Genomic DNA, 11,617 nt, shown 5'->3' with positions numbered 1-11,617 from the left:
CCTCGAGAAAGGGAAATGCTACCTGTGCTTCGTTAAACTGGGCGGTGGTATCAATGTGAGATGCCTTTCTGGGGTCGATGTGGCTGAGATTACACACAGCAGTCTTTGAAAAACCTGCGTAGGACTCCACTGCAGGTCGTCTCACCTGGTGGGTCGAGACCATTGTGGGCACACATCTGAGCTTCTGCTTAAGGGTCTGGGGGGGCAGCCCGGGGAAGCAGAGGCTAGGACAGATCTGTCAGGGCACCCTCTGCGCCTGTGCCTACAGCTCAGGTCTCAGCTGCTGCATGCCCAAGAATCGCACAAACAGGACTTCCGTTTCCTTCTCCCCATTCCCCTGCCCTCAGGACCCAATCTGGCAACCCCAACAGGCTCCTGCCAATCAGAGCCCACACGTGCCCAGATATGTGTACCCCTCACCCCTCAATGCCAGGATATCCTCCCACTTCAGGCCTCCTCTGCAACACACTTCTATTCTGGGATTTCATCCCATGTGATAGGCCCCAAGGTGAGTGTTGACAGAATCAGAGAAATGTAACTGCCAAACAAAGGAAAGCCAAATTTCAAATAGGACAGAAAAGTCCCCAGATTTTTAATCAAAACATTATATATTTTGCTCTGCCAGTTTGAGATCACTTAAAAATTATAAACCCAACAGGAATACTTAAAAAACGTCACGAATCAACTTTAATATGTAAAAATCACAACATTCTTCTAGCAACGAGCAAATTCATTCCTCAAAAGTAAATGAGGGCTAAAACACAGAACAGCTTGGTTTCCACCACAAACAGAGTAGCCAGATGGATTTGGGTGAACGCTGCTGTACATACTAGCTTGGAGAAATGCACACAGGAATGACAGCTAGGCCAGAAACATAAAGGGACACCACCCCCGCCACCAGAAGACACTGTCCTCAAAGGACATCAGAGACAAGACCACCCCAGTGAACAACACGGGTCAGCTCTATTCTTTCACTTAGTGATGGTTGTACACCAATCCACTGTATAATTTTTACAAACTTTTTAAACAGAGGAGATAAGAAAAAAGCACACCAGGAGAGGACTACAATGTTGTTAAAAACAACCATTAGTAAACAGCTGCACAGTTACTGGGCGGTACTGGGTCTGAAGGTGAAGCTTCAAATGCACACAGGCAGACAGGTCAGTGACATAAAATGCGCCTCTTTCATCAACCATATCCTTAAAACAGGACAAGATGGGATGAGCATACCAGGTAACGCCACTGAGGACTCAGGGAGCAGCTAAATGTGCCAGGATTCTCCACCCTGTCCAGGACCTTTGTTCCACTCCCTCAACAAAAGGAACCATGTCTTCTCGGTAAGCCTTCCATTCTTCCTGCCACCTGGACACAATTGCTCAGCTCAAAGTGGCCTTCGCTACTCAGACACCACTTCCACCACTTTTGCCTTCTTCTTCTTCTTCTTCTTTTTGGTGGTATCACTGTCCTAGAGAGAAAAGTGAGAGTGACATCCTTCTGGTCTACTGGCACAAGCAGAAACGTTCAGATGATCACAGTACACAACCAATTCACCTACCCCAATGCAATCCCCACAGTAAGCCTCCCCTCTAAAATGCCAGGTACCCTGTCTGTCCACCCTTCTGCAGGCGCTGGTGGAGAGGCAAGGGCAGCGCCCCGTGGAACCAAGCCCACCCCTACTCATCCATACCCCGACTCCAGGCTCGCCCCCACTCTCTGCAGCAGCTTTGGCCTTCTTGGCCTTGTTCTTCTTCTTTTTTTCCTTCTTGGACAGCTTGGGGGCTGCTGCTTGAGGGGTCTCCTCACTCCCACTCTCACTCTCACTCTCTCGCTTCCGCTAAGAACACATGATCAGTTAGACTCTCGGCAATCATGGACATGAAAAGTCAAACAGCAGGAAATCAGCAAATCCAAAACCCCAACTGGACCCAATGTTGTGTTTTCCTGAGAAGCTATTTCTGGACTACAGAACCTAGGAATGTTCCCCCAAGTCCGCACACAAGGCAGGCAGAGCTGGAGTTGACACCTGACAAGCCAGAAGCTCTACCAACACAGCTCAGGTTAGCCAGTAAGGTCCCCAAGCCCAGGGAACCAGGCTGCCATGACACCCTTCACCTCGACCCTTTAAGCACTGGTGCTGATTAGAAATGCATGTTGCTCTCTAGCACCTCTGCTCCCTGAGTTCTGTGCAGACCCATGTACCACCTGAGCCAAGGTGGGGGCTAGAATAACTCGTGCCATTGGCCCTAGCAGACATGACGTGAACACAAGAGTAGCACAACCCAGTAAGCCACGGCACCGGCCAGCACCAAAGGAAGCCCGATGCTGATGCCCATTCCTAAGGGTCACATCATTGCCACTCACCTTTGTGACTTTCACTGTCTCGGCAACTACCTGTGGGGCTTTTGCCACTTCAGCAACTAACTGTGCTGTTTTTACTGCGTCAGCGACTGTTTCTTTCTTGCTGGAATCACTAAGAAAGGACAGGCAGTAATGGGTCAAATCCACTGAGCAGCTTCACCTGGTGGTTCTGTTGTATCCTCCGTCATGCAGTGCTACTCAGCATGTCTGAAGCCACCATGGAAACACTACCGCCAGACAGAAGGGCCCAGACTGACTCCCTCCAGAGCTCACAGGCCCGGCCACAAAGAGACAGCTGAGACTTGGGCTGGGCAAGCAAGGCGCTGCAGTACACATCTGCTCAGTCAGCCCTGCCCCGTCCCATTCCCTGGGCTCTGCAGCCTCACCTGTAGTCGACGTACTCCTGCTTCCAGGTGGCAGGGGTGCTTTCGGTGGGTTTGCCGTGCTTGTCCAGAAGGCCCTGCTTGATCATCAGTTTCTTCTGACTTGCCTAGCAGAACATCAGGGCCTCGCCATCAGAAAGACATGAACTCAGGAGATGGAAACTCACTGCACACTGTGACTTACACAGACGCCGGCACACAGAGAGCACAAATTTTTCTCCCTTGCATATTCTCAGCAGGTACTCAAGCTCCTCTGCAGAATGCCTTGAACTCTTCTCTTTTCTTTACCTCATGAGCACCTAACCCGGCCTCCACACTGGCTTAAGAGAAGACTGCCCATAGTCCTGAGCAGGTCACAGTCCCACTGTGGACTCTAGATGCCAGGAGCCTCTCTGCGCTCCTCAGAGCCACTATCCTGGCCCAAACTCACCGCCCCACTGTGTGGCTATCTAAGTAATGCCCAACTGTTCCCCCCACTAAGACAAAATCTCTAAGATCCAAGACAGGGCTTTCCTCTGCTCACCAGCAACCAACAATCCAGACCCCCGCGGCGGCAGGGATCCCCCAGAGCCGTGGTGCGGGTTCACAGCAAAATAGAGTAACCTCGCAAAGCCCACAGCCCGCTCCCACTCACCTTGGGCCCTAAGCCCCACTTCCGAGGGTAAGTGTCCCTCTCCATGATCACTCTTTTGATCTTGGCCACTATACCATGGTCGCAGGTAGAGATCACTGCTGTGGTCATTAATGCAATAGCTGCAGACATTGGAAAGAAAAAATGACGGGAAGGGAAAACATTTGATAACTGAGAATGCTAATTCTACCATTTCATGCCTTTAAAAAACCCATTTAAAGCTCTATGCTCTCCTAATGTAATTGCAGCTTCCTTTCTTCAGGATGACATATGGAGAAAATCCTGTTTTGGGAAGGTGGCTTTTTGAAATGATGCTAAGCTTATGATGGATCCTGCTAACATGCTTTATTTCTGCTGCAAATCCAAACTATTAAATGAGTAGCTCTGATTTATTCATTGTGAGGGCTATAGAGCATTAAAAAGTTATAAGGGACAATCCAACAGTGGCTAAACTTTCACCAAAAAACCCAAATAAAAACTAGTACTGATCACAAGCTGCATGATAGACAAGGAGTGAACTTCATAACGGCTACTCATTTTGATCACCATGCCAACCACCCATGCCTGCTGTTGGCCAGTGAGTTCGTGTTCTCCCAGAAGGTTCAAGAGCCTATGTGCACATAAAGGCAAAGCCGGCTCGCCTCCCTTCCCTCTCACCAACCAGACACAACACACAAGACACCACAACTGATCAACTCAAGGAAATGGCTCTCAGGGAGCCTCACTGTGACAGGGCACGGCACAAAGGAACCGACTCCCGAAATGAGGGAAACATCCCCCTTACCCATGCAGATCGCTTCCCCCTTGGTGGTGATGACCACGATCTCCTGGTTGACCTCAATGCCATCCTCGTAGCGGAGAACACCTGGAAGCATGATCTTGGCCCCATAGCAGATGGCGTTGACCTGCATGTTCGAGGGCATCATTAGCGAAGCCACCAGCTGCTGCCCTCAGTCACACCCCTACACCACAGCAGGGGCACAAGACAAGGAGGTGGCCCAAGTGGGAGATGGGGCTGATGGCATCGACAGCCAGCGGGGCACAGGACAGCAGCAAACACCCCGTGTGTGCTAGCCACAGCCCAAAGGATTCTACATACAGCACTCAAAACATCAAAGACAGCTGAATAGTTCCCTCTCATATTTCATGATACTCTTGCTGCTAAAGAACACTGTCCTCCTTCTTCACTAAGTTACGTAATCCGATTTTTAGGCTCTGTTTTTCCCATGGGGCCTTACAGGGATTATCTTAGCTTTCCCAAGCTGTTCCTCTCTTATCTTTACAGGGTACAAAACATTTACTAGATACACAGGCAATAACAGGCTCTGCTCTCAAGATAATTTGCAAACAAGATTACCAGGCTTATTCAACCACACGGGTTTTAGCACAGAATTCACTGGCCAATCAGTACAAGTTAAGACCATCTCTCCGGGAGTCTGATGACACCCAATACATCACGTGTCTCATGCCATCTTGTCTACACTCCCCTAGGTATTTAGCTGTGTTCCTCAAATTTATCAAAAAGCCAACAGTCTGACCCTAGCACAAAGAGGGCACATCGCAGGTATACTGTTTACTCTTTATGTGATTACGTTTTTCCAAATTTTTTAAGTGCTGTTGTAGAATGCCTCTCCAATTTATGGACTAAACATGTAAAATGCGCCAAATGCCTCTATATAATTTAATATCTGAATATGAATTATGAACCTCAAATTACTACTATTTGCAGTATTGGGGACAGACAGAATCTGAGGCCTCACACACATTAGGCAAGCACTCTACTACTAAGCTGCATCCCGGTCCCCAACCTCAAATTAAGAAAAAAACTTTGTGGCTACATGGTACTTAAAAATCGATGATGCACTGGGCCACAAAGATAACCTTAATTTAGAAAAGACTTCATTCTTTGATAACACAATTAGGAATAAAAAGGCTACTTTAAAAATTCTGGACTATTTAGAGTAAGAAACTCACCCTTAAATCCCATTACTACAAAAGAAACTCAAACTAAAATAACTGCATATTTACTTGCATTATTATTTTTTTTTTGAGACATGTAGTTCAGGCTGGTCTTGAACATACTATGCAGCCCAGGCTGGCCTAGCTGGCCTGAGGCGATCCTCCTGTCTCAGCCTCCCAGTGCTGGAATGACAGGCATGCAGCACCACACCAGGGATCAAACTTGGTCCCTGAGCTTGAGCCTTGAGCAGCAGGCAGCGAAACCACTGGGCTAAATCCCCGGCCCAACAGGACTGTTCTTGATTATAAAGCTATGTAGTATATATGCTAAGAAAAGGGCTTGATAAGCTCAGTTTTCAATTTAGATTTCATTGGCTCAAATTACAATTTACTTGAACATAACTTTTTCAAAATTCCTATAGAATAATGTTGTATCTCTGAAACTCTTCTCACAAGAGGGAAAATTTTATGTACCACCAAGAGTCTATTACTCAAACCAAGTTACTCAAGGAGAACCAAAGTCAGAATTTAATTTGCCTTATTCTGAAATGAAAGTAGGGCTGGCATTGAGTTTTTAGTGCAATATATCTAGCTTTGACGTCAAGAAATTTTAGTCATGTTTCCATTAACAAAGAGACATCATTCACCATATGCAACTAGGAGGAAAAAATGTTTATAAAATATCCCCCAAAGAAGATGATAAATAAAGGTTTGCACTGCCGAAGTTTCATTTCTTTTAAGAGGAATTCAGTTTTCAGAACAAGGACCATGCCTTATCTTTGGAGTTGCATTCTATCTAAAGAGGAACTCTTTATCTAGAAGACTTACTGCACTGTCTTTCATAACCAGCCGCTTATGAGATGTCAACAGCTTTTCCAAAGGGTAAACAACTCGCCGCAAGTAACTCTCATCCTTGTGGTTGTCATACAGCCACTGAGCATCAAGCACATCATGCATTGTCACCATGTGGTCCTGAAAAGCAGCCACATATGAAAAGAACTCAGTGTCTTCAAAGCTCAAATACCCACCAGACCTGCAGCTTGCCTGCTAGGACAAGCTCTTTAGGAGTCTCCGGTCTCTCTTCCCTGCCTCTCTTCTGGTTATCTTTAATTGTTGCTTCATTAGACCTCATCAGGCAATTCTGTGGGCTCAGAGATGAACTTGGAATATTTTTTACCCAGTCATCACCTATAGCCCATTTCAATGTCCCAAAGTTTAATTAACAGACCAGGGAAGCTGCCCTGAACTGAACTCAACACTGGAAATTGCCTGTCTCAGGATGTGAAGCGGGCAGAATCCCGCCAAGGGCTAGCAGATTCGAAGACCTCTAGCCCCGCAATGGCATACCTTTTCACTCATTACTCCAGAACGGACCCGCCGAAGCTCCTGCATCTGACCGCCAACTCCCAGCAACAGCCCAAGATGCACGCACAGCGTCCGGATGTAGGTGCCGGCCTCACAACTCACCCAGAAGACCCCTGGGACACACACAGTTAGCAGCACCTAGTTTCCAGGCCACACACATCCCGGTTGGGGAACCGTCATTCACCATCTGAGCCATCAAAGCTGAGATGATGGACAAAGGCCACAACCATGGTGTGCTGAAGGCATCGATTTTTAACAACAGGACAGACCCTCAAGAGTGCGTCCCTCCCCACTGTGGTCTGCGGCATCCAGCTCCTCAACGGGCCTCCTGACTCACCTAATCTCTTTTCAGGGTCGTATTCAATCATTTTGCTCTCATAGATCGTCCTCACTCGGAGCTGCCTCTTCACTGCAGCAATAAGCGGGGGTCGCTGGAATAGGGCACCCGTCAGAGTTTCTAGGGCCTAAGAACAAGCACAAAGCAAACGAGACACTCACATCACGTGTGCTCCGTTTAAGGACACAAAGGAAACCCAAGTTTCTCTCAGTTACTTAAGATCTAAAATGCCCCTTCGGTGTCTGCTTCCTTCTTCACAACTCGGCAGGCTTGGTGCGGACCAGAACCTCCCCCTCAGGAGACCTGGTGGAACAGTGAGTGTCCTGGCCACCTGCGAACTGTGTCCAGGCTGGCCAAGAAGCCCACTGAAGGAGCACAAGAAGCTCGCCGGGAAAGCAGGTCTATCTGCAGGTGTTCAGGGGTCAAAAGTGCCTTCACGACGTTCACACACTTACCCTAGAAAGCTGGGTCCCCCCTTCAATAGCATTGTGCAGCCGGACAATCCCCACATACTCTTTGCCTGAAAAATGACAAGAGTAGTCAGGTGTGGCCACTGAGTTTTCTCTATTTTTTATATGATCAATCATGCCATTTTGCGTAACAGAGAAGGCAGGCAACTTGACCTGCATGTTTCTGTAAACATTTTTATTAAGCCAGATTCCCAGTGCTGACGAGGAAGAAAAATGTTGAAGACACTTTCTTTCACCTGGAGTTCAAGGGTCGGTGTGCTGACAGGGACAGGGAGAGTACCCAGTGTACAGCCAGACTGGAAAATGCCTTCCACTTTAGGCAAAAGCACAAAGAGCAAAGCCGGGAGCAACACACCCAGCACCTGACAGAATTCTGCCCCTGTGCTAGGAATGGAGTAGCGGGCTCAGCGTGCACATGCCTAGCATTTGCAACTCAGAAAGCAGAGGTGCAAGGCCAATGCAGAATGCCTTCCCAACTCCAGCAGCCAGCCCTTCACCCCTCTTCCACATACCTGCGCTCTGCTGTGATTTCACCAAGCGAGTGGCCCGTTCTATGCACACGATTAAACAGCCAGTCACCTTGGGATCCAGTGTGCCACTGTGCCCTGTCTTCTCTACGCGGAGTATGCGTCGGATCCAGGCTACCACCTCATGAGAAGAGGGGTTAGAGGGCTTATCAAGATTAATGAAGCCTGTCCTAGAATGGAAAGAAACATTCATGTACTACCTGCTCTTGTGCTCTAAAGCAAAAGGAAAATAAATTTAAAGGGTTAAAGATAAGTTCACCACAGATGTCAATTATATGTTCAGGGCAAAGCCATTCTAAGATGGCACAACCTCCATGAACAACTGAAAAGAATGTTAAGTGTGAACAGTGCTTGCTCCCGACACTTACCTGATATAGTCCCCAAGCTCCCTCTTCAGAGGGTTTGAACCACAAGGAAGAGGTGTGTAATGTGTTGTCCTTACGTTGAGCTTATCAAAGTTCTAGAAAGCAACAATGCAATACAATTAAGCTGAATACTATAGCACAAACATGCATAAAACAACAGCACCACCAACCCTGACATGGTAACCTTTCACAAATCTGGATTTCTGCTCCTGGATTACCATTATTTTCAGTGACAGGAAACTAAACCTCCGGAGATACTGGGAAAATCCCAAATATTAGTAAAAACAAGACAAACTTGCTCACTTATTTTTTTAACTCATTGCTCTAGAAAGAGTTTTGCTGGGTTACTTCAGAACAGATTGGGTTTCACCATGCAGGATTACGAATTTTTAAAATATGGAATAGCTCTGATTTTCTCAAGGACAAAAGATAGCCAAACTGAGAATGACTGGCAATGTTTCTCAACATAGCCAGCTTGTTTCTGCTCCAGATGCCTCTACCTCTGCTCCTTATCCAGCTGTTCCTTTTCAGTCCCCTCTCTTGAGGCTTGGCCACCCACCAGTTGGGAAGAACTCTCACCAGTTTAGCTTCATTATGCTACATATTACAAATAGCAGTGTTTTTACTGTCCACTTCCCATGCCTCAACGTTATTTTTCCTCACAGTAGAGACCTTGCCTACCCAGTCTACTAACACATTTCAAGGGTCAATGACAGAAAAGCAGGTGCTGCCTACACAACAGTGATATCTACCCAAGCAGAAACACAAACTCTTTTTATATGATATAAGCAAATGGGCCGGGCATTTAGCTCAGTGGCTCTGCCGCCTGCCTCGCAAGCGTAAGGTCCTGAGTTCGATCCCCAGTACCAAAAAAAAAAAAAATGATATAAGCAAACCCCATTCTTTCACCAAACCGTACGCAGTGGTTTAGTAACTCTCCATCAAGGGGCAACTAACTTTTTCTCCAAGTCTCATTGCTGGTATCCATTTTAATTGTAAAAATTATAGAAATAGTATAATTCAACCCATTACTCAACTACTTCATTTAAACTCCCAAATAAAAGCCAATAGTTTAAAGACATACTACATGCTAGGAACTGTGGCTAACCATGTTCTGAAACCCTCAGAACATCTTTCCAAGATTTGAGCAATCACAGAAAAGTAAATGAACGGCCCCAGGTCACATACAGTCCAACCCAAATGGATCAGGCTTCAAAGCTCTTAAACACTATAGCATTCCTATTTCAAGTGTGGCGCCCAAACTAGCACAGTTGACAAGATGTACTTCATCTTCAGAAGGGGTACTACTCAACTGCTCACACATTTTGACAGCAATTTACTACTGTGCTGACATTAACATTGTGTCCTATAAGTGTTGGGAATACTGAGTAACATGATCATTCATTTCAGGTACCTTGAAGAATGGTGCTTTAGACTGCATCATCTGGCTAGTTACTAAAATTAAAGACGTTAATAGTACGCTTTCTTAACCAACTGTTTAGCACTTATAAACAAGGCAAAAGCCACTCACTAGATGCACATGGCACATACCTTGAGCAACAGAGGCCACTGCGATGTGTCCAACTGAGCCACTTTGGATTCTGGCTTGATAAGAAATTCCTCAGCGTGTTGTATTTCCTTCCACAGAACATAAACATTAACCTATTAGATCATCTCACCTGACTTTGAACAATTTCATTACTACTACAGAAGTGCATGCCTTTCAAACAGAAAATAAAGCTTTCTGTGGCTCTTCACTAGCGCCTCCAAGAAAGACAAGAAACCAATCAGGAGTCATAGGGGAAGTGACATGCCTCTAAGATGGGTCCAAATATTTAAAAAAGGGTAATTGTATGGCTGTGGGCGCGACAAAGAAGAGAAATTCTGGGAGAACCCCTGGTATGGCCAGCACCATTTAGGAAACTATACCCGGCATAACCGGCAGCTTCGCTTGTCTGAGGTGGTTATTATTTCAGTGATTCGTTGGTTCTAGACGATGATCACCCAAGACAGCCCATTTCTTGGAACATCCAAACTACTTATTTTCTTTAGCTGTTATTTAAGTAAACTTCATTTTGTAGTAAAAGCAAAGTAAAACATATCCTACTCACGGCCACATCTTCTTCTTGTAAAGATTTCCGGTCCTTTTTCTTCTTATGCTTCTTTGGCAAAACAATTACTAAAAGAAGCAAACAGCAGATAGGACAAAACAAAGCTAAAAATGAAGATGGAAGTCGAGGCAGGCAGAAAGCGCCTGAGTTCAGCACTGCAGGAGAACACGTAAGCCTGCCAAGCCAGCCCCTGGGTGGCCGCACCGGCCCGCACGTGTCGCTTCCTTCCGCTCCACCACGTGGCCGCGGCCCCCCACACACACACCTGCGCCCGCGCCCGAAGGTCGAGCTCGGCCGGCCACAGCGCTGCTGTCGCGAAGGATCGGGCTCTCGAGGGCTTGCTTGCAACCCGGCCCCCGACCCCTCCTGCCGCACCTGTTCCCAGCACCCGCGCTCCGCTCTCAGCCGACACGGCGACCCGAGCCCCACGTGGAGTCCCGTCGCCGGAAGGTCCGGACCCGCTGAAGCCAGCTCACCGCGAGGGCTCGAGCCCTTGGCGCACTCGCCCGTGCACTCCGGTCAAGACGCGGGCGGCCTACGGCCCGACGGCGAAGCAGCCGCCACACCAGCGGGAAGGGGCGGCGAGCCTGGGCCCCGGGGCTACGCCGCCGACCCCGGCTCGAGACCTCACACGGCCACCGGGCCGCGCGCGGCGCGGGCGCATCCACCCTTACCTTCCGCGTCCGCCATGTTGCACCGCACCGCACGCTTGCACACCGGGCCACCGCCGAGGTTGCGACTGCAGACTCCCGCCGCCGGCGTCCCGTCAGGCCGCGCCGCTAAGCCCCGCCCACCCACACACCGCCCCTTGCGTGCCGCGCCGTTGGGCGGGAAGAGGCGGGACCATTTCGGGGTGGAACCTGAGGTGCGCGCGCGGGTCGTAGGCTCAATTCCCATTGGCTAGCTCGGCCCCTGCGGGGGGCGCACCTGCGCATGCGCCCCGAGACTCGTCCAGCCCCTGGCGGTCCGGGCTGGAAGCGCGAGCCTCGGGTCCCACCGCCTGGAGCGTGTGGGCGTGGCCTCGTCGCAGCTCTCTGGCGGATTCCTAGTTTAATTCTGGCCTTCGTAGCTGGACACTGGTTAGAGCTCTGCGAATAGCAGCTGATTGCTT

The 11,617-nt window shown here is 48.4% G+C and overlaps 1 protein-coding gene and 1 non-coding gene across 3 annotated transcripts; both read right to left on the bottom strand.

The window, feature by feature from the left end:
* Window positions 1–669: 669 nt before the first annotated feature.
* Dkc1 (dyskerin pseudouridine synthase 1) lies at window positions 670–11,309 on the bottom strand. Of its 2 annotated transcripts, XM_004875191.4 has the most exons (15): window positions 11,181–11,309; window positions 10,507–10,574; window positions 9,947–10,033; window positions 8,399–8,490; window positions 8,016–8,200; window positions 7,489–7,553; window positions 7,034–7,160; window positions 6,679–6,809; window positions 6,160–6,303; window positions 4,157–4,277; window positions 3,376–3,494; window positions 2,745–2,848; window positions 2,362–2,470; window positions 1,688–1,834; window positions 670–1,465 (listed from the first exon to the last, which is right to left on the bottom strand). In XM_004875191.4, the coding sequence occupies exons 1-15, from the start codon at window positions 11,194–11,196 to the stop codon at window positions 1,397–1,399; spliced, it is 1,584 nt and encodes a 527-aa protein (XP_004875248.1). In that variant the 5' UTR covers window positions 11,197–11,309; the 3' UTR covers window positions 670–1,396. The 2 variants fall into 2 exon arrangements, with proteins under 2 accessions (XP_004875248.1, XP_087060267.1); XM_087204141.1 differs by lacking the exon at window positions 1,688–1,834.
* On the bottom strand, window positions 6,471–6,595 carry LOC147820524 (small nucleolar RNA SNORA36 family). The gene has a single exon (XR_015448435.1). It is a non-coding gene; the product is annotated as a small nucleolar RNA SNORA36 family (small nucleolar RNA).
* Window positions 11,310–11,617: the final 308 nt, after the last annotated feature.

Source organism: Heterocephalus glaber, unplaced genomic scaffold (genome assembly GCF_053883595.1).
Source record: "Heterocephalus glaber isolate CG9 unplaced genomic scaffold, H.glaber_assembly_v1.0 deba00001863, whole genome shotgun sequence".
Classification (NCBI taxonomy): domain Eukaryota; kingdom Metazoa; phylum Chordata; class Mammalia; order Rodentia; family Bathyergidae; genus Heterocephalus; species Heterocephalus glaber.
Note: the sequence above shows the minus strand (reverse complement) of the source record. Positions and strands in the feature narration are given on the sequence as shown.